Genomic DNA, 23,364 nt, shown 5'->3' with positions numbered 1-23,364 from the left:
CTAAATACAATCTATAGATTTTTCGCCATACAATTTTAGTAGACGTTTGCGGTCTATAGACAGTCCATAAACAAATGTATAGGTCCATAGACAGTCTATAGACACAGGTCTATAGACAGTCTTTAGAAAATTTATAGATTTATGGCCATACACTTCCTACAGACTTCTGTCCATAGACCGTCTATAGACAAACGTCGTCTACTGATAATAGACACAGGTCTATAGGCAGTCTATAGATGATCTATAGACTTAGGCCATACACTTCCTGTAGATTTCTGCCTGTAGACGAAAATCTACTGGTCCAGTAGACATAGGTCTATAGACTGTCTATAGACATTCTACAGTTATATGGCCTGGCAATGCTGTAGATATCTGTCTATAGACAGTCTATAGAGCTCTGTCTAAAAAATCTTAATTGATCATTGTCTGTAGGCTGCCTACAGACAGTCTACAACTGTTCAAAAAGGTCACCACACGGTCTTCACAAATGACATGACGATCAATATACTTACAATTTATTTTATTTCCAAGCTATGCAGGCAAGGAATATGCAATACATGCACCACATAAAAATAAATGCTGAAAGTAATAGTCCGAATATAGTTTCCTCAGAAGCAATCTTGCGACCTGTTGTCTGCAGTCAGTCATCTGGGCATGTTGACCTGTACAGTGGAAGAAAAAAAAAATAAGAGGAACTGAAAAAAAAATTCCCACTCCATCTCTACAAATGTGCTTTAAAACACAAGGCATATATATCCTGGCTATCCCATTCAAGAAAGCTAGTCATGTTTTGGTTTGGTTTTATGTGGTCCAAAAACCCAAGGTGACTCAGGCCATGAGAGGCGCCGTATTGAAAGGTTGTGGAGTAATTTCGGCCACCTGCGGTTTCTTGCCGTGCACTGACATTGCATAGAACACAGGCCTCTAGCATTTTGCCTCTATCAAAACGCGACAGGCTTGACCAGGATCGAACCTGCATCATCCAGGTTGTAGTAGTAGTACAGTTTATTTGGGACAAAAATATACAAAATTTGTCCTGGGTGAGAAGGCAAATGGCATTTTTGCCTGATGAGGCCATCCCACCCCTGACAGCAGTGGCAACCACTATGGGCATATTCGAACACATTTGCAGTAGAGTACATCGTACAACAACCAATATGTATGCAAGCACACAAAACAAAACAAATGGACAACCCTGAGGACTGTGTGCATGCTTCTGTATATGGAAAAAAAAAGATTTACAGATTCCCAAATACAATTTACACGTACAACACACAAATGTGTTCCATGACACAAAAGAAATTCTTTGACTTATTATTCCATTAGGTACATATGTCTTAGTGTTCTCTTTAGGTAGTGATGGGTAGATTGGTAAAAATTGAAAGATGGCTGGATATTGATTCAATAAATTTGCTATTTGCATACATAATCTCACATCACCATAGTTGGTGGGTGATCGGGGCACCTGTATTTTATCTTCCTTAAGGAGATGTGGAGTGTGTTTCTTTTTGTACTGAACATCAATATTTGAACGGTGTAACATATACTGGTGCACGATTTCCAGAAATAACTTATATTTGAATAGCTTACTGATCTCTAGTATGTCATAGATCTTAAAGCATGGCAAGCAATGTTCTATTTTTGGTATTTTAGAATACCACATATTGAGCTCTTTTGCAGAGGGTGCAGCTAATCAAGGTTTCTATGTGTTGTGTCTGACGATACCAGGGAGCAGTATGTTAAACGTGAATGAAAGAGAGCATAGTAAGTTTATTGCTTCACTGGCAACCTGCTTAATATGCCAAAAACACGTGAAGTTCAATTCGGAGAGCTTCTGTGTGCGAATTCCAGAGAAACATTTCATGAATAATAACGCCTAGAAAGCAAATCCTCTTAGACTGGTTGATGATGTTATTCCGGAACTTCAATTTGAACTCACTATCTGTTTTGCTACTTTTAGGCTTGGAAATCAGGTATTCCATCTTGTTTATCTTTGGTCTAGTTTATTAAAGGTTGACTAAAAGTCTAAATAGTGAAGCCATTCATTTGCTTCCCTGTAAACGAAGCTTTCATTGCTACCTGAAAAAAAAATACATTAGTGTCATCTGCATGTAATACCATTTCAGAGCAGCCTGGGGTGTTTACAATATCACTCATATATATCAAGAATAATATGGGGCCTAGAATGGATCCCTATGGAACTCCGTATTTAATAGTGCCTCAATCGGATTTGGTGCTCTTTATTATGGTGTATTTTTCCCTGCAAATTAAACAGCTTTCCATCAGGGCATGTGCTGTACCTTGGATTCCATAGAACGTTAGCTTTATTAATAATATATCATGATGGGCAGAATCAAAGGTTTTCCTGAAATCAAGAAAGAAACCCAAAGTAAGCTTTCCTCTCTTAATGTTGTCAAGAATTTTCTGTTTAATATAAAGTAAAGCAGTTTCAGTTGCCTTATTCTTTCTGAATCCAAACTGCTTGTTTACTATCAAGTTATGCAGAGTGAGGAAATCAACAATTCTTTTGTTCATTATGTGTTCAGCAACTTTTGAAAAGACTGAAAGCACTGACATTGGTCTATAGTTGTTCGTCTTCAAAAGCACCACCTTTATGAATAGCTGGAACATGCGGAAGCTTCATTTGGTTTGGAAACATCCCTACTTGAAGTATGCAGTTGCATATATGCGTAAGGACTGGAGTTATCAGTGCGGCTACAACTTCACGGGGGAAACTTTCACATCATCGTAGGCTGATGCACAGTTGTCCTTCAGCGTCATGATTATGTTAAGGACTTTTTCGGCTCAAGTTGGAGTGAGAAATACAACTTGAGGACATTGAACATTCATATATTGTTCACATGATAATGTACCATGAATATCATTTGAGGCACCAACTTCTACAAAGTGCATGTTGAAAAGGTTTGCAATGTTTTCTTCAGTTCAGCCCTGTGTAGCATAGCGGTAATGTCGTCTTGTGTAATAGCCTTAACTTGCAGCTTTTCTAAAATCTCATTTTTTTGCTTAGCAAGTCCTCATCCTGGGTTTCAGTCAATATATGAAGCTCTAGGGTTAGACAGCGACTACGCCACTCCAAATCATCTAGGTCCGGCTTCAGCTGAGTTATATCACTACCTACGTTGTTAGATTCCAGCCCTTCAACTCACTTCGTTAGTAGTTTTGTTGTTTTTTCTTGAACAGTCAGGTGGTTCTGAAAGTCGTCAAACTTATCAGAGAGCAACTGCATTTGCGTCTCAAATGCATCAAACTTTTTTGACAAAGGCAAAAGAGCATCAATCTTCGTTTCAGTCTGTAGTAATCTGAGTATCACATCGGAATCATGCTGCGGATTTTCTGTGGTGCTTGTGCCGTTGTGGTTGCCTCGACAAGAGTCACATTTCCATGCTTTCTTTTTGGCTTCGTGCTTACCATTGAAAGATTCTTCTGTTATTCCCACACATGCACCATGATGAAGATTAAATTTGCACTTCGAGCATGATGCAAAGATGCTATCAGTGAGTGGAAGACGGACGGAAAGCACAACAACGAGCTATAGTATGCTCAGATCTTGTACAAAAAACTCATCCACTTAGGGGCAGCGACGACATAAAAGGAAAACAAAATCACATTCAGTGAGGCATAATTATGCACAAACCTGCACAAAGGCAGAGACGGTTACATGATGCTCGCAGTTACGGTCACCACTGCCAAGTGAGGTCCCAGTGGAAGTAATCTTCTTTTATAGCCCACAGTGAACCGTTGATGCTGTGCCGGATTTCCGTGTAACACCGACGACCACGCCTTCATGGTCCGCTGCTCGAAACTACCGTCCGTCTTCAGGGCACGTGCGATGACCAGTGAGATGTACGGCTGCACAGTGGGTAATCTGCACAAAGGCAGAGACTGTTATGTGATGCTCGCAGTTATCCTCGCTACTTTGCAGTGGTGACGATAACTTGACGTAGCTTTACATAACATAACTGACGACTTGGCATAACTTGAGCACCTGAAGAACACGATAACCACTGAGCCATCACGCCGGATTCATCATTTCAGTAAATATGCATGACAAATTCTATGTGGCTGTCATAAAACATTGTAACCAATATCCACATTCCGTGCAGCACTCTACCTCTACACTAAATAGCTACTGCGAATACTGACCTCTGTATGCATTCCCTTTACATTAATTGGAATAGAATACTTAGAAAACTTGTGCCACCTATCATTGACTCGCTACGAGCTGTTGAGAATGCTGCTCCATAAAACGTACATTCAGTGCTCCTTGCAAAACAATCCCAGCTGGAGAATATTCAAGCATTTATTCTTATACCCGCTATTGAACAAGCGCTTCAAAATGCCCTGCATGAAGCCTGGTACATACGCCGATACTGAAACAGGCACAAGCCATGCAAAACCTACCAGGCAGACTGCGAACCAGTTCACCACGGTTTTGCGCCCACAACTTGAAACACTAAGACGAAACAGCATACTCATACACCAGAGTGGGCTCTTTGGAACAAGTGGGTTACAGCGCTTCCATGCCGTGCTGATTATGCAGAAAAACTCAAACAGCACATAGTGGCTGCAGCAGCGCCATTTCAGAACCATACGTGAGCTTCAGACGACAAGCTCATTAATGTAATGATGAAATACCATCTCAAATTGAGTTTTTACTTCAAGTGCAGCCTGGACAGAGCAGTAAAAAGGAGACACTTGCATGCAGGTACCCTAACCTAACGCTGATAGAAAAATCAACGAAAGCAACGAACACGCTCAAAGTAAGAATTATTTCATTGAAACAATTAACGTGTTCATCAAAAGGCGAAGCCATAATAAAACAGCGCGAGCAGAATTGCATTCGCGGCGCAAATAAGCGCCAAGTTACATTGGCGTTTTTGTAATGTAGCAGTGTGAGATCAGAAACGCATACTTTGCCTCTCGCACAATTGGTACTGGAGAAATTTGTGCACGCGTAAACGGGGGCAATGCAGCGATGGCGTAGAGGTAGAACATCCGCCTCGCGTGCAAGAGGACCGGGGTTCAAATCCTGGTGCCGCGCAATTCTCCACCGGGTTAAAAAAAAAAAGAAAAGAAAAATCCGCGTGTCGATGGAATTGCATAACCAGGCCTGGAGTGCGGCCTTATCTCGGTGACCAGAACCGACAACGCACTCTCTCACCAGAGCAGGATTTGGCCACCCTGGTGTAGTACTTGGCCACAACCTTCTATGATCAAACCAATTAACCCTCGGCCCTCAGTCCCCAGCGGCTGCAGAGCAACTGACCACGGCGGCGGTCAGACCTGTGACGCAGCGGAGGGTGCTAAGAATCTCTGGCTCCGGACAGGCCGCCATTGGAATCTGAACCTGGCAACGTTTAACGCTAGAACTTTAGCTAGTGAGGCTAGCCTAGCAGTGCTGTTCGAGGAACTAACGGGAATTAAATGGGATGTGGTAGGGCTTAGCGAAGTTAGGAGGACAGGTGAAGCGTATACAGTACTAAAGGACGGACACATACTGTGCTATCGCGGGCTAAAGGATAGACGAGAACTAGGTGTGGGTTTCCTCATTAATAAGGATATAGCTGGCAACGTAGAGGAGTTCTACAGTATTAACGAGAGGGTAGCAGCAATAGTAATTAGGCTGAATAGGAGGTACAAGCTGAAAGTGGTGCAGGCCTACGCACCCACATCCAGCCATGATGACCAGACCGTTGAAAGCTTCTATGAGGACGTAGAATCAGCAATGAATAGAGCAAAATCGCAGTACACTGTACTGATGGGCGACTTCAATGCGAAGGTGGGCAAGAAGCAGGCTGACGACCACGCGGTAGGTGACTATGGGATAGGCTCTAGAAATAGCAGGGGAGAGTTATTAGTCGAATTCGCGGATAGAAATAATTTACGGATCATGAATACCTTCTTCCGCAAACGAGAAAACAGGAAGTGGACCTGGAAGAGCCCCAATGGTGAGATTAAAAATGAAATCGACTTCATACTATGCGCTAAACCTGGCATCATTCAGGATGTGGCCGTCCTCGGAAGGGTGCGTTGCAGCGACCATAGAATGGTAAGGTCTAGAATTAGCTTAGACTTGAAGAGGGAACGGAAGAAGCTAGCGAAGAAGAAGACCATTAACGAGTTAGCCGTAAGAGGGAAAGCACAGGAGTTTAGGATAGCGCTGCAAAACAGATACTCGGCTTTAACTGAGGAAGATGATCTTGATGTTCATTCAATGCACGATAACCTGACATCAATAATTACGGAGTGCGCAGTAGAAGTAGGCGGTAGGACAGTTCGAAAAGATACCGGGAAGCTATCTCAGGTGACGAAAGATCTGATTAAGAAGCGCCAAAACATGAAGGCATCAAACACTACCGATAGAATAGAACTAACGGAGCTATCAAAGTTAATAAATAAGCGCAAGGTAGCCGACATAAGGAAGTTTAATATGGAGAGAATCGAGCATGCTATAAAGAACGGAGGTAGCCTAAAAACAGTGAAGAGGAAACTAGGCATAGGTAAAAACCAGATGTATGCATTAAGAGACAAGCAGGGCAATGTCATTAGCAATATGGATAAGATAGTTAACGTAGCCGAAGAGTTCTACACAGAGCTGTACAGTAGCCAATGTAATCAGAGCGCCAATGAGAAAGACAGCAGTGCACAGCAATGCGTCATCCCGCCAGTAACGAAAGATGAAGTAAAGAAAGCCTTAGAAGCAATGAAAAGGGGAAAAGCAGCTGGGGAGGATCAGGTAACAGCAAATCTCTTGAAGGATGGAGGGGACGTCGTGCTAGAAAAACTAGCCACCCTGTATACGCAATGCCTTATGACCTCGACTGTACCAGAAGCTTGGAAGAATGCAAACATTATCTTAATTCATAAGAAGGGAGACGCCAAGGACTTGAAAAATTACAGGCCGATCAGCTTACTATCCGTTGCCTACAAAGTATTTACTAAGGTAATCGCTAATAGAGTCAGGGCAACGTTAGACTTTAATCAACCAAATGATCAGGCAGGCTTTCGTAAAGGATATTCCACAATAGATCATATTCACACTATCAATCAGGTGATAGAGAAATGCGCAGAATATAACCAACCTCTATATATAGCTTTCATTGATTACGAGAAAGCATTCGACTCAGTGGAAACCTCAGCAGTCATACAGGCATTGCGTAATCAGGGGGTAGAAGAGCCTTATGTCAAAATACTGGAAGATATATATAGCAACTGCACAGCTACTATAGTCCTCCATAAAGTCAGCAATAAAATTCCAATAAGGAAGGGCGTCAGGCAAGGAGACACGATATCGCCAATGCTGTTCACCGCATGTTTGCAGGAGGTATTTCGAGGCCTGAATTTGGAACAGTTGGGAATAAGAATAAATGGAGAATACCTAAATAATCTGAGATTTGCTGATGACATTGCCTTGCTGAGTCATTCAGGAGGTGAACTGCAAATCATGATCAACGAGTTAGACAGGCAGAGCAGATCGATGGGTCTAAAAATTAACATGCAGAAAACCAAGGTAATGTTCAACAGTCTAGCAAGGGAACAACAGTTCACGATTGGCAGCGAGAGCCTAGAAATTGTGCCGGAATACGTCTACTTAGGGCAGGTAGTGACAGCTGATCCGGATCATGAGAGGGAGATAACTAGAAGGATAAGAATGGGGTGGAGCGCATATGGCAAATTCTCGCAGATCATGAGTGGCAGTTTACCAATTTCCCTCAAGAGGAAAGTGTACAACAGCATAATCTTACCGGTACTCACCTACGGGGCAGAAACGTGGAGGCTAACGAAAAGAGTTCAGCTTAAGTTAAGGACAACGCAGCGAGCCATGGAAAGAAAAATGATAGGTGTAACGTTAAGAGATCGGAAGCGGGCAGAGTGGGTGAGGGAACAAACACGGGTTAATGACATCCTAGTCGAAATCAAGAGAAAGAAATGGGCTTGGGCAGGGCATGTGATGCGAAGGCAAGATAACCGCTGGTCTTTAAGGGTAACGGAGTGGGTTCCAAGAGAAAGTAAGCGTAGCAGGGGGCGGCAGAAGGTTAGATGGGCGGATGAGATTAAGAAGTTTGCAGGCAAAGGGTGGATGCAGCTGGCAAAGGATAGGGTTAATTGGAGAGACATGGGAGAGGCCTTTGCCCTGCAGTGGGTGTAGTAAGGCTGATGATGATGATGATGATGATGAAACGGGGTTTATGGACGAGCCTCTCGGAACGAAATGTAAGCCATCTCTTGTCGAGGCGACCTTTACTCAGCTTTCGAAATGAATTGCCCGCAGGCCAGCGGCGGCGGCCAACCGCTCGGATAACAGGGATGGACGAATCCATACGTGTGCAACGAAAGGGGAGACGGGATGCAGCTCGTAGGTTCTTCGCGGTGTTTGTACACACTCGCGATTTGCGCCGGCAACCACTTTTATTTCAACCATCACTCTATTAGCATTCCTCCACCGCTGCTTCACTACATCTTTGACAAACGCCTCGAGCTCTAGTCAATAGCGTTGCAAAACATATTTGGTGAAACGTCGCTGCCCACGACGCGCACCGAGTGAGCGGCTACAACAAACAAGCAATTAATGCACACCTCTCAATGAACAGCACTCCATGGTCCCGACAGGCGATAACACAAAGAATAAAAAATAAATGTAATCCACCTCTGAACTTGATCGTGCGTTTGCGAAGATGCCAAGTAAATCGTGCTCACACGGCTCTAACGCATAGCTTCATTTCGGCCTTCACTCACGGGCTAAGCGATATTTCTGGCTGTGCACCTACCTTTCAGCACGGAAAAGCCAGTAGAGAGCTCGCGAGGATGTCTTACCGTCCCGGGTTTCGCACCGAGTGCCTTTCCGCGCGCCAGGAAAGACATAGCGGCACAGACGTAAGCGCATTATTCGAGAACATGGCGGCTGCCGCTGCTCACACAAATGTGCTTACAAACGTGGATAGGAAGTTTGTCGCTGCGCACATAATGTGCTCTGCACACACAGCACTGCTTAGAGTGGCTAAGGAGACCGGATGAATAAAAATAATCGTGTAGACTTACCGTAAGTGGACGATTAAGTTGAATTTAAATCAAAACTTAATCCACGAGAGACAACGCGGCCGACGCCGACACACCGGCGTATACAGTCGTTTGCTGCCCGGATGATTTTCCGCCGCCTACGGGCAAAATGGAAAAAAAGTGAAACAGAAACCAATTTCACGGTCATGTCTATATTGGTTGCACTCTTGCCAAGTGTAGCTTGCTCTAGCATCCAAGAACACAAAGGGCCATTGGTTTAAAGCATAAATTCTCCACTCGCACTTTAAGAACCTTATTACTTTCGCGAAAACCCAAACCTTACATCTTTGTCCATGCGCGCCGCATCTCCCATCGAATAGTATGTGGCGCCCTTTTCAAATAATTATAATGGTGCATAGCATAACGTCTTTGCACGGATCGTGTGCATTCTGCCTTTTCTGACGAATTAAATGTTTCCCCCATCCAATAACGTCTTTTTGGCGTGTGCTCGTGTTTTGAAAACCGGTATGGACAACAGCGTGTTATCGCCTCCGATGCAGCAGGTGTACGGCGAAGAACGAAAATATACTGGGTTTCTGATTGCTGAGTCGCAGCACTTTTTCACGTGAATGCAAACTGCAAAGGTATAAATGGCATATCTTAATTCCGCAGAGAACCATGATCTTTGAGTCTCTTCTAATCATGTTTCTGAGAGATGGGCACATCCTTGAATTCTCACCCCCGTTATTCCCCCTTATTTTACAGGAGGTTTTAAGGAGAAATAAATGTAGTCACTGATGAAATGCTTCTTAATTTATGCGCGTTGGACAGTAACGATAGAACGATGTAATCGTATATTCTCGAGCGATTCCTTTAAGGGAGAGTGTGTTCGTTTGATGTAGTACAGTTTGCAGCAGCCTTACTTCAGAAATGGGTGCCTTTCCTCGCTCTACCTGTCAGCATTAAAGATTATTGAATTATATTCTCAATATACGTCGCGGTTTAAGGAAAATTAGCTCTTCAAAGCTTCTAAAAACAATATACATGAAGATATTGCATTGCCGTTGGACAATATTTTTTTATCCCTGAAATAGCAAAGGAAGCGGAGGACTTTGACAATAGTTGCGGTCACCCGATGCAGTTTGGTTCGTGGGGGTTTAACGTCTCAAGCCAACGCAGGGAATGAGGGATGCCGTAGTGAAGGGCTCCGGAAATTTCGACCGCCTGGGGTTCTTTAACGTGCACTGACATCGCACACTACACGGGCCTCAGGAATTTCGCCTCCATCGAAATTCGACCGCCGCGGCTGGAAACGAATCCGCGTCTTTCGGGTCAGCAGCCGAGCGCCATAACCACTTAACCACCGCGGCGGCCCGATGCAGTTCTACTCAGCATGCAGTGCGAAAAGAAATGGATATTTTATGGACTTAGTCGAAAGGCAGTGTATACATTGTTAGATAAAATTAGGATTGTTATAAACAATAGGCAATAGGTCTATAGACAATAGTCTATACGTAGTCTAAAGATTGTCTATAGACGATAGGAAATTAAGGCGGTTGAGAGATTTTGGTCTATAAATTGTCTATAGGTCGTCTATAGACAAATGGCTGCTAAGCCGGTTATAGACTAGTCTATAGATGGTTTATAGATTGTCTATAAGCAAAAGGAAATTATGGCGGTTATAGGCATTAGTCTATAGATGGTGTATAGATTGTCTATGGAGAAAAGGAAATAAGGCAGGTATCGACTTTAGTCTGTAGAAAATCTATTGACTGCCTATAGACAAAGGAAAATTATGTTTACTATAGACTTTGGTCTATAAATGGTCTATAGACTTTTTATGCACAAAAGGAAATGAGGCAGTTATAGGCTTCAATCTATAGATAATCTATTGACCGTCTATAGACAAAGAAAACTTGTCTGTTACAGACTAGTCTACAGATATTCTATGGACCATCTATAGACAGAACAAAATTAAGGCGGTTATAGACTTTACTCTATAGATAGTATATTGACCACTTATAGACGGAAGGAGATTAAGGTTGTTATACACTTTAGTCTATAGATAATCTATTGACTGAATATAGAGAAAGGAAAATTGTCTGTTATGGACTTGAGTCTATAGATGATCTATAGACATTCTATGGACAAAAGGAAGTAAGGCGGTTATAGACTTTAGTCTATACATAATCTATTGACCGTCTGTAGACAAAGGAAAATTATATTTGGTATAGAATTTAGTTTATAGATAGTCTATGGACCATCTATAGATAGAAGGAAATTGATGCGGTTATAGACTTCAGTCTATAAGTAGTCTATGGACCATCTATAGACAAAAGGAAATTAGGAAGGTTATAGACTTTTGTCTATTGAGCATCTATACAGTGTCTATTGAAAACAATAGTCTAAAGGGCGTCTATAGTGTCTATAAAGATCTATAGACAGTCTATAGAACATTTTCATAAGGGCGTCTCGTCCGCCGCCACCGCCAAACAGCCTGCATGTGTATCCATCTCTAATTGTAAATAATACTTGATGCCAGCAGGCACGCTTTCGCAATAAAAACAAAAGCCGGCCATGAGGAGCTCGCCTCTGTAGGTGCGGAAGACTGAGCGCGACGAAACGCACTCAGAGAAAAGAAAGGAGGAAAACAGTAAAGTCATTTCATTCTGTCGAGGAGGAGGAGAAAACTTTATTCTAGTCTGCGTCTTTGTGGCATCTTCAGACATGTTCTATCCTTGGGGTTGTACCCAGGAGTCTCCTCTGTCGAGCTCGTCCAGTTCTAATCAATGGTCGATTGCCCTCAGTCCAGGACTCCCCTGGCCACTGCCGCCCATTGATCTCGCTGTACCAGACCTTGTTGGTCTTCACAGCGGTCGCTGGAAAGCAGTTTCTCCCATAGGTCCGCACTCGGGTTTTGTATTTTGGGGACCACGTCTATGTTTTGGCATCTGTTGAAGTTTCCTGTACCACTCCACCATAATGGGGTGATTGACTAAAGGTAGACTCAGGGCATCAAAAAAAAAAGCGTGGTACACGTGTGAATATGGTGAGTACGGGAATTATTATTCCTTTTCGTCCACTTGAGTGCAGCCATACGGCTACAAATGGGAGCTAGTAGGGAATTTTAGCTTCGCGTAGACGGACACCGGTTTACCGGACGCCGGCTGCGCACGCGGAGTGCCCCGCCTAACCGCACCGCTGTGACTGCGTGCGCGTGTGCATCTAGCGGCCTCTAATAATGCGACAGCATCAGCTGTAACCACACCAAAATCCCGGGAATATCTGGTGTCAGGAAAGTCGCTGATTGTTTGAGGGAGCTCACGTGACTTTGTGATGTCATCACAACAGACCACCAGGTTGTGAGCAACCTAGGAAGAGAATCGAAATCAAAATTAAAAAAAAGTGATATATGGGAATGTCAGCACCGTCTCAGCATAGGGATACCTGCTACTGCTTCTTGCAGTGCGAATATCGCAGATGATGGGCCGACAATTGCAAAGAAACTGACGCAATCACGCAATAAGGTTGCAAAAGAAGCGACAATTGTGAAATATAATGCTGTCACATACCGCTCTTTAGGTGAGTGAGGCGTCACCGTAGCTTCTTGCTTTAGTTTATAACCGTGTGGCTTGCTGGAGAGGAATAATAACGAGTGATCATTAATGCGGCAGAAGTGACATATGTGCTATCATGAGACTCTAACCTACCCCTTGAGACAGGAGACAATAACGAATATAAAGAAAAACAGAACGGGAGAACGACTCATGCAAAGGCGAACTTCATCTAACTTCATTCGCTGAGAAGCCAGAAGATATAAGGAAAACCGAAATATGCGCAGAAGCAAGCCCGCACACAATCAACAAGACCGTTCAAGATACGAAATCTCGGTCCTAAAAAGGGTTACAAAGATATCACTAAAACAATCTCTTCCTATCTTTCTTACATGATCTGGTAGGGCCAGAATTGCACATGTCGATTACGTGGCAAAGAGCAACCTCTACGCATTTAATCCCATAATCATCTTGATCAGTCCGACCACGTTCACTGCAGGACAAAGGGCACTCCCATATGTCTTAACCCTGGCTTGTGTCAGCCACTGTCACCTTATTCCCGCAAACTTGTTAATCTCGTCCGCCCACCCAACTTTCCGTCGCCTCCTGCTACGCCTGACTTCTCTTGGAATCCTGTACGTCACCCTCAAGGACCATCGGTTATCTTGACTTGGCATTACCCTGGCCAGGCCAATTTCTTCTTTTAATTTCGGTTAGGTAATCATTAGACTGCGTTTATTCCCTCACCCGTTCTGCTCTCTTCCTGTCTCTTAACTACAATTATCATTACACCTGTCCCTTTTCTTTTAATAGCTCGCTGCGATGTCCTCAGTTTAAGTTGAACCCTTTTCGCTAGCCTTGACGTTCCTGCTTCATAAGAGGGTACAGATGTAATATATTACGGATACAATACAGATATATTAGTAAACTGCCATTCGTGATTTGATAGTTCCTGCGAAATGCGCTAAATTCCATTCTTATTTTTCTTGTTATTTGTCTATTGCGCTGACGGTGGGCGATGGTGGTGTTGAAGTCTGAGCAGAAAAGAAGGAAAGAAATGGGAAAAAAGATTTTATATATTCATGATACTTCGACTTCTTCATCCATTCCTTTATTGCCGCCTTTTCTTCTTCTTTATACCACACAGCTCAGGAGAAATGTGAGAGCATTGATGCCTATAGGAACAGGGACCGCGAAGGAATCATTCCAATAAATATCAATAGATTTTTCCATCGTTACTGAGGCTCCAGAATAAATTTTGTGCTCTGGTGTCAACTGAAGGCCCCAGGGCTAAAAGGGGCTAATTAAGGGTCCGCTGCCTATTCTAGCCTGGTCTCATTCCGTGTGTCTATCGGCGACATGCTATAGCTATCACCATCACTCGAGTGGGCGCGAGCTCGGCTGTGGTGGGCTGCTCGAGGCGCGCCGTAGCGAACATCAGCGCGTGGAGCAGCGGCGGTCCGGTCACGAGGGGACCGATGGTCATCGGCAGCAGCCCGAGCATTCCACGGCCAAAGGCAGACACTCGCTACTCGTCTACACGGCTCGCCTGGTCAACACATGGCTGGAGAACGTAAGTGGCGATGCACCGCTAGGCAGACCAGCATTAGAGCGAGCCGTACTCCTATAGATGGCCGCCGATGGCCAGACGCGTTACGATCGCGGGGAGGGGCTCTCGCCAGACGTCGACAGTGCTACTTCTCGGGATGGCTTCTGGAACCGCCCGATTCAAGCTTTGCGCTGCCCTGCAGCTTGTGCAGTACGAGGACCTACTGGGGTTAGAAAGCAAGACTCACGTCGGCGCACAGCTGCCCTTAATTGCTGCGCGGTGCACTCAAGCTGAGTTGTAAGATCGCTTCATCCTGCTGATGTGTTCCCAATGCCAACAATGAGTCCCTGAGACTGAGCGGGCGACATTCCTGGAAGTTTCTAGCGGCTAGTGCGGTGAAGGCAGTTAGGGGGATGTGTGCCCCGTGGCGCAAAGAGCCTCTTCTGCGTTGCCTTGTGAGACGGTAAAGAATACGGGGGGGTCCGTGCGCCTTTTGAGTACATAAGCTGTTGCTCGGTGTACATGCAGGTTGTTTCACAATGTCCGTGGTGGAGCCCCAACCGGGCCGCCAGTGCCGGTCGGTGTCCTTCGGCGATGGCAAGCGGCGTGTCATCGCCACCGACCTGGACCCCGAGGTGGAGCCGCTCACGCTGAAGACTTCCGTGGGCAGGCCCCCAACACCCCGGCCGCGGCTAACCGACGCAACACCTCTTCGTCGCCCAACGGCCAGTGCGACGAGTTGGGCAATGGCTGCTCGCGACACCCCAGCGCAGCCTCGGAGGTGGGTGTCGCTGCCGCCGCCTCTTCCCTGCTGATGGAAATGGAGGTGTGCACGGGAGGCTGATATATAAATTGGAGGATGTCACTAATTATATGCGCTCTGTAACAGGGCCATAGTTCGGCTCTGCTGTCGATTTTAACGTGGTCGCGATAAAAAGAGCTATTGTCGCCGCGGCATCGTAGACCATAACCGAAAAATCCACGAAAAGTCCCCCTGAGAAGCAACGTACGAGGTAGGTGGGCCACGCGGGTCACGTGACCTTGTGGCTTCATCACAACCGGCCCACCGGATTGTGAGAAACGCGCACCGTGGCAGGTGGCAGTTGAATCAAACATTTGTCCCGTGAGATTGCTGGGAAGGGCAACCTTGATCGCACAATTCGCACCGGTGGCAGAACCATTGCGACAGTAGTGGTGTGATGACTTCCGAAGATCTGTTTTCCTGCCCCACTTGTTGTTGATGCGGGGTTCAGTGCGAAACCTTGTCCCCTGGAAGGTCTATGGGAAGAATGTGGTCTTCCATCTGTTATCACTGCATATATATGCTGGCAGGAATCCTCTTGTTGCGTATGACTGAAGCGTTCCCATGTGTCTTCATTCAATGAGCTAGCGCGCCCCACCGTGACGAGAATAAGGGCCTTGAGACATCACACGCTGGCGGCTCCTCTGCGCAGGTATTGGCGATGGCCATGCACGAGCCGTACCCGGGCCGTCAGTGGCGGTCGGTGACCTTCGACGATGCCAAGCGGCGTGTCATCGCCACCGACCAGGATGCGGAGGTGGACACGCTGAATATGAAGTGCACCGTGGGAACGCTCCCGACACTCCGGCCGTCGCGAACCGACTGCTGTTGAAACTCCGTTTTCTTTTCATATTTATCCTGTGTATTTGTGTCATTTTTTAAATACGCTTCGCGAGACAAAACACAGGCACCTCCCGATTGTTTATGGCCGGCAGCGGCTCCCCTCGGGCGACGGGACTCTGGGAACCCGAGGGAGAGGGCCAAAGGTTGAGACAAGCGGAGAGCTCCTCCGTCTGGAGGGGCAAGGGAAAAGGACAGAACGAGCGGGGAGCCCCAGCGATGAGCATGCAATTTATCGCTCTTGCTCCCCTCCTAATGAACAGTTTGTTTCTTGCAATAAAATAATTTACGTAAGCGATAACAATCTACTGTCATCAGAAACGAACTAAATCAGTCTGTTTCTATAACTGTACACCACCCCTTCGTCGACCGACGGCCAGTACTACGAGTTGCGCGAGGGCTCCTCGCGGCCACCCAGGGCAGTCGCGGAGGGGGGCGCCCTTACATTAATTTCTTTACACAATCCACAGAGTGTCTATAGACTTTAGTCTAAGAAGTCTGTAGACTGTCTATAGACAAATCCATTAGACCATTCTAAATACAATCTATAGATTTTTCGCCATACAATATTAGTAGACTTTTGTTGTCTATAGACAGTCCATAAACAAATGTATAGGTCCATAGACAGTCTATAGACACATGTCTATAGACACGTCTTTAGAAAATTTATAGATTTATGGCCATACACTTCCTACAGACTTCTGTCCATAGACCGTTTATAGACAAACGTCGTCTACTGATAATAGACACAGGTCTATAGGCAGTCTATAGATGATCTATAGACTTAGGCCATACACTTCCTGTAGATTTCTGTCTGTAGACGAAAGTCTACTGGTCCAGTAGACATAGGTCTATAGACTGTCTATACACATTCTACAGTTATATGGCCTGGCAATGCTGTAGATATCTGTCTATAGAGCTCTGTCTAAAAAACCTTAATTGACCATTGTCTGTAGGCTGCCTACAGACAGTCTACAACTGTTCAAAAAGGTCACCACACGGTCTTCACAAATGACATGACGATCAATATACTTACAATTTATTTTATTTCCAAGCTATGCAGGCAAGGAATATGCAATACATGCACCACATAAAAATAAATGCTGAAAGTAATAGTCCGAACATAGTTTCCTCAGAAGCAATCTTGCGACCTGTTGTCTGCAGTCAGTCATCCGGGCATGTTGACCTGTACAGTGCAAGAAAAAAAAATGAGGAACTGAAAAAAAATTCCAACTCCATCTCTACAAATGTGCTTTAAAACACAAGGCATATATATCCTGGCTATCCCATTCAAGAAAGCTAGTCATGTTTTAGTTTGGTTTTATGTGGTCCAAAAACGCAAGGTGACTCAGGCCATGAGAGGCGCCGTAGTGAAAGGTTGTGGAGTAATTTCGGCCACCTGCGGTTTGTTGCCGTGCACTGACATTGCATAGAACACAGGCCTCTAGCATTTTGCCTCTATCAAAACGCGACAGGCTAGACCAGGATCGAACCTGCATCATCTAGGTTGTAGTAGTAGTACAGTTTATTTGGGACAAAAATATACAAAATTTGCCCTGGGTGAGAAGGCAAATGGCATTTTTGCCTGATGAGGCCATCCCACCCCTGACAGCAGTGGCAACCACTATAGGCATAATCGAACACATTTGCAGTAGAGTACATCGTACAACATCCAATATGTATGCAAGCACACAAAACAAAACAAGTGGACAACCCTGAGGACTGTGTGCATGCTTCTGTATATGGAAAAAAAAGATTTACAGATTCCCAAATACAATTTACACGTACAACACACAAATGTGTTCCATGACACAAAAGAAATTCTTTGACTTATTATTCCATTAGGTACATATGTCTTAGTGTTTTCTTTAGGTAGTGATGGGTAGATTGGTAAAAATTGAAAGATGGCTGGATATTGATTCAATAAATTTGCTATTTGCATACATAATCTCACATCACCATTGTTGGTGGGTGATCAGGGCACCTGTATTTTATCTTCCTTAAGGAGATGTGGAGTGTGTTTCTTTTTGTACTGAACCTCGATATTTGAACGGTGTAACATATACTGGTGCACGATTTCCAGAAATAACTTATATTTGAATAGCTTACTGATCTCTAGTATGTCATAGACCTTAAAGCATGGGAAGCAATGTTCTATTTTTGGTATTTTCGAATACCACATATTGAGCTCTTTTGCAGAGGGTGCAGCTAATCAAGGTTTCTATGTGTTGTGTCTGACGATACCAGGGAGCAGTATGTTAAACGTGAATGAAAGAGAGCATAGTAAGTTTATTGCTTCACTGGCAACCTGCTTAATATGCCAAAAACACGTGAAGTTCAATTCGGAGAGCTTCTGTGTGCGAATTCCAGAGAAACATTTCATGAATAATAACATCTAGAAATCAAATCCTCTTAGACTGGTTGATAATGTTATTCCGGAACTTCAATTTGAACTCACTATCTTTTTTGCTACTTTTAGACTTGAAAATCAGGTATTCCATCTTGTTTATCTTTAGGTCTAGTTTATTAAAGGTTGACTAAAAGTCTAAATAGTGAAGCCATTCATTTGCTTCCCTGTAAACGAAGCTTTCAATGCAACCTGAAAAAAATACATTAGTGTCATCTGCATGTAATACCATTTCAGAGCAGCCTGGGGTGTTTACAATATCACTCATATATATCAAGAATAATATGGGGCTTAGAATGGATCCCTATGGAACTCCGTATTTAATAGTGCCTCAATCGGATTTGGTGCTCTTTATTATGGTGTATTTTTCCCTGCAAATTAAACAGCTTTCCATCAGGGCATGTGCTGTACCTTGGATTCCATAGAACGGTAGCTTTATTAATAATATATCATGATGGACAGAATCAAAGGTTTTCCTGAAATCAAGAAAGAAACCCAAAGTAAGCTTTCCTTTCTTAATGTTGTCACGAATTTTCTGTTTAATATAAAGTAAAGCAGTTTCAGTTGCCTTATTCTTTCTGAATCCAAACTGCTTGTTTACTATCAAGTTATGCAGAGTGAGGAAATCAACAATTCTTTTGTTCATTATGTGTTCAGCAACTTTTGAAAAGACTGAAAGCACTGACATTGGTCTATAGTTGTTCGTCTTCAAAAGCACAACTTTTATGAATAGCTGGAACATGCGGAAGCTTCATTTGGTTTGGAAACATCCCTACTTGAAGTATGCAGTTGCATATATGCGTAAGGACTGGAGTTATCAGTGCGGCCATCTTCACGGGGGAAACTTTCACATCATCGTAGGCTGATGCACAGTTGTCCTTCAGCGTCATGATTATGTTGAGGACTTTTTCGGCTCAAGTTGGAGTGAGAAATACAACTTGAGGACATTGAACATTCATATATTGTTCACATGATAATGTAACATGAATATCATTTGAGGCACCAACTTCTACAAAGTGCATGTTGAAAAGGTTTGCAATGTTTTCTTCAGTTCAGCCCTGTGTAGCATAGCGGTAATGTCGTCTTGTGTAATAGCCTTAACTTGCAGCTTTTCTAAAATCTCATTTTTTTGCTTAGCAAGTCCTCATCCTGGGTTTCAGTCAATATATGAAGCTCTAGGGTTAGACAGCGACTACGCCACTCCAAATCATCTAGGTCCGGCTTCAGCTGAGTTATATCACTACCTACGTTGTTAGATTCCAGCCCTTCAACTCACTTCGTTAGTAGTTTTGTTGTTTTTTCTTGAACAGTCAGGTGGTTCTGAAAGTCGTCAAACTTATCAGAGAGCAACTGCATTTGCGTCTCAAATGCATCAAACTTTTTTGACAAAGGCAAAAGAGCATCAATCTTCGTTTCAGTCTGTAGTAATCTGAGTATCACATCGGAATCATGCTGCGGATTTTCTGTGGTGCTTGTGCCGTTGTGGTTGCCTCGACAAGAGTCACATTTCCATGCTTTCTTTTTGGCTTCGTGCTTACCATTGAAAGATTCTTCTGTTATTCCCACACATGCACCATGATGAAAATTAAATTTGCACTTCGAGCATGATGCAAAGATGCTATCAGTGAGTGGAAGACGGACGGAAAGCACAACAACGAGCTATAGTATGCTCAGATCTTGTACAAAAAACTCATCCACTTAGGGGCAGCGACGACATAAAAGGAAAACAAAATCACATTCAGTGAGGCATAATTATGCACAAACCTGCACAAAGGCAGAGACGGTTACATGATGCTCGCAGTTACGGTCACCACTGCCAAGTGAGGTCCCAGTGGAAGTAATCTTTTATAGCCCACAGTGAACCGTTGATGCTGTGCCGGATTTCCGTGTAACACCGACGACCACGCCTTCCTGGTCCGCTGCTCGAAACTACCGTCCGTCTTCAGGGCACGTGCGATGACCAGTGAGATGTACGGCTGCACAGTGGGTAATCTGCACAAAGGCAGAGACTGTTATGTGATGCTCGCAGTTATCCTCGCTACATTGCAGTGGTGACGATAACTTGACGTAGCTTTACATAACATAACTGACGACTTGGCATAACTTGAGCACCTGAAGAACACGATAACCACTGAGCCATCACGCCGGATTCATCATTTCAGTAAATATGCATGACAAATTCTATGTGGCTGTCATAAAACATTGTAACCAATATCCACATTCCGTGCAGCACTCTACCTCTACACTAAATAGCTACTGCGAATACTGACCTCTGTATGCATTCCCTTTACATTAATTGGAATAGAATACTTAGAAAACTTGTGCCACTTATCATTGACTCGCTACGAGCTGTTGAGAATGCTGCTCCATAAAACGTACATTCAGTGCTCCTTGCAAAAGAATCCCAACTGGAGAATATTCAAGCATTTATTCTTATACCCGCTATTGAACAAGCGCTTCAAAATACCCTGCATGAAGCCTGGTACGTACGCCGATACTGAAACGGGCACAAGCCATGAAAAACCTACCAGGCAGACTGCGAACCAGTTCACCACGGTTTTGCGCCGACAACTTGAAACACTAAGACGAAACAGCATACTCATACACCAGAGTGCGCTCTTTGGAACAAGTGGGTTACAGCGCTTCCATGCCGTGCTGATTATGCAGAAAAACTCAAACAGCACATAGTGGCTGCAACAGCGCCATTTCAGAACCATACGTGAGCTTCAGACGACAAGCTCATTATTGTAATGATGAAATACCATCTCAAATTGAGTTTTTACTTCAAGTGCAGCCTGGACAGAGCAGTAAAAAGGCGACACTTGCATGCAGGTACCCTAACCTAACGCTGATAGAAAAATCAACGAAAGCAACGAACACGCTCAAAGAAAGAATTATTTCATTGAAACAATTAACGTGTTCATAAAAAGGCGCAGCCATAATAAAACAGCGCGAGCAGAATTGCATTCGCGGCGCAAATAAGCGCCAAGTTACATTGGCGTTTTTGTAATGTAGCAGTGTGAGATCAGAAACGCATACTCTGCCTCTCGCGCAATTGGTACTGGAGAAATTTGTGCACGCGTACGCGGGGTTCATGAACGAGCCTCTCGGAGCGAAATGTAAGCCATCTCTTGTCGAGGCGACCTTTACTCAGCTTTCGAAATGAATTGCCCGCAGGCCAGCGGCGGCGGCCAACCGCTCGGATAACAGGGATGGACGAATCCATACGTGTGCAACGAAAGGGGAGACGGGATGCAGCTCGTAGGTTCTTCGCGGTGTTTGTACACACTCGCGATTTGCGCCGGCAACCACTTTTATTTCAACCTTCACGCTATTAGCATTCCTCCACCGCCGCTTCACTACATCTTTGACAAACGCCTCGAGCTCTAGTCAATAGCGTTACAAAAGATATTTGGTGAAACGTCGCAGCCCACGACGCGCACCGAGTGAGCGGCTACAACAAACAAGCAATTAATGCACACCTCTCAATGAACAGCACTCCATGGTCCCGACAGGCGATAACACAAAGAATAAAAAATAAATGTAATCCACCTCTGAACTTTATTGTGCGTTTGCGCAGATGCCAAGAAAATCGTGCTCACACGGCTCTAACGCATAGTTTCATTTCGGCCTTCACTCACGGGCTAAGCGATATTTCTGGCTGTGCACCTACTTTTCAACACGGAAAAGCCAGTAGAGAGCTCGCGAGGAGGGCTTACCGTCCCGGGTTTCGCACCGAGTGCCTTTCCGCGCGTCAGGAAAGACATAGCGGCACAGACGTAAGCGCATTATTCGAGAACATGGCGGCTGCCGCTGCTCACACAAACGTGCTTACAAACGTGGATAGGAAGTTTGTCGCTGCGCACATAATCTGCTCTGCACACACAGCACTGCTTAGAGTGGCTAAGGAGACCGGATGAATAAAAATAATCGTGTAGACTTACCGTAAGTGGACGATTAAGTTGAATTTTAATCAAAACTTAATCCACGAGAGATAACGCCGCCGACGCCGACACACCGGCGCACACAGTTGTTTGCTGCCCGGATGATTTTCCGCCGCCTCCGGGCAAAACGGGTAAAAAGTGAAACCGAAACCAATTTCACGGTAATGTCTATATTGTTCGCACTCTTGCCAAGTGTAGCTTGCTCTAGCATCCAAGAACACACAGGGCCATTGGTTTAAAGCATAAACTCTCCACTCGCGCTTTAAAAACCTTATTACTTTCGCGAAAACCGAAACCTTGCAACTTTGTCCATGCGCGCCGCATCTCCCAGCGAATAGTATGTGGCGCCCTTTTCAAATAATTATAATGGTGCATAGCATAACGTCTGTGCACGGATCGTCTGCATTCTGCCTTTTCTGACGAATTAAATGTTTTCCAATCCAATAACGTCTTTTTGGCGTGTGCTCGTGTTTGGAAAACCGGTATGGACAACAGCGTGTTATCGCCTACGATGCAGCAGGTGTACGGCGAAGAACGAAAATATACTGGGCTTCTGATTGTTGAGTCGCAGCACTTTTTCACGTGAATGCAAACTGCAAAGGTATAAATGGCATATCTTAATTCCGCAGAGAACCATGATCTTTGAGTCTCTTCTAATCATTTTTCTGAGAGATGGGCACATCCTTGAATTCTCACCCCCGTTATTCCCCCTTATTTTACCGGAGGTTTTAAGGAGAAATAAATGTACAGTCACTGATGAAATGCTTCTTAATTTATGCGCGTTGGACAGTAATGATTGTACGATGTAATGGTATATTCTTGAGCGATCCGTTTAAGGGAGAGTGTGTTCGTTTGATGTAGTACAGTCTGCAGCACCCTTACTTCAGAAATGGGTGCCTTTCCTAGCTCTACCTGTCAGCATTAAAGATTATTGAATAATATTCACAATGTGCGTCGCGGTTTAAGGAAAATTAGCTCTTCAAAGCTTCTAAAAACAATATACATGAAGATATTGCATTGCCGTTGGACAATATTTTTTTTATCCCTGAAATAGCAAAGGAAGCGGAGGACTTTGACGATAGTTGCGGTCACTCGATGCAGTTTGGTTCGTGGGGGTTTAACGTCATAGCCAACGCAGGGAATGAGGGATGCCGTAGTGAAGGGCTCCGGAAATTTCGACCGCCTGGGGTTCTTTAACGTGCACTGACATCGCACACTACACGGGCCTCAGGAATTTCGCCTCCATCGAA

At 44.4% G+C, this 23,364-nt stretch overlaps 1 protein-coding gene and 2 long non-coding RNA genes across 3 annotated transcripts; 1 reads left to right on the top strand and 2 right to left on the bottom strand.

The window, feature by feature from the left end:
* Positions 1-562: 562 nt before the first annotated feature.
* On the bottom strand, positions 563-9,139 carry LOC144135324 (uncharacterized). The gene is made up of 3 exons (XR_013315452.1): positions 9,061-9,139; positions 3,656-3,886; positions 563-662 (listed from the first exon to the last, which is right to left on the bottom strand). It is a non-coding gene; the product is annotated as an uncharacterized LOC144135324 (long non-coding RNA).
* A 4,911-nt stretch (positions 9,140-14,050) lies between these two features.
* LOC144113398 (uncharacterized) lies at positions 14,051-16,024 on the top strand. Its single transcript, XM_077646444.1, has 3 exons — positions 14,051-14,145; positions 14,650-14,902; positions 15,576-16,024. The coding sequence occupies exons 1-3, from the start codon at positions 14,051-14,053 to the stop codon at positions 15,753-15,755; spliced, it is 528 nt and encodes a 175-aa protein (XP_077502570.1). The 3' UTR covers positions 15,756-16,024.
* Positions 16,025-16,844: 820 nt separating this feature from the next.
* On the bottom strand, positions 16,845-22,203 carry LOC144135316 (uncharacterized). The gene is made up of 3 exons (XR_013315449.1): positions 22,115-22,203; positions 19,935-20,162; positions 16,845-16,949 (listed from the first exon to the last, which is right to left on the bottom strand). It is a non-coding gene; the product is annotated as an uncharacterized LOC144135316 (long non-coding RNA).
* Positions 22,204-23,364: the final 1,161 nt, after the last annotated feature.

Source organism: Amblyomma americanum, chromosome 1 (genome assembly GCF_052857255.1).
Source record: "Amblyomma americanum isolate KBUSLIRL-KWMA chromosome 1, ASM5285725v1, whole genome shotgun sequence".
Classification (NCBI taxonomy): Eukaryota; Metazoa; Arthropoda; class Arachnida; order Ixodida; family Ixodidae; genus Amblyomma; species Amblyomma americanum.
Note: the sequence above shows the minus strand (reverse complement) of the source record. Positions and strands in the feature narration are given on the sequence as shown.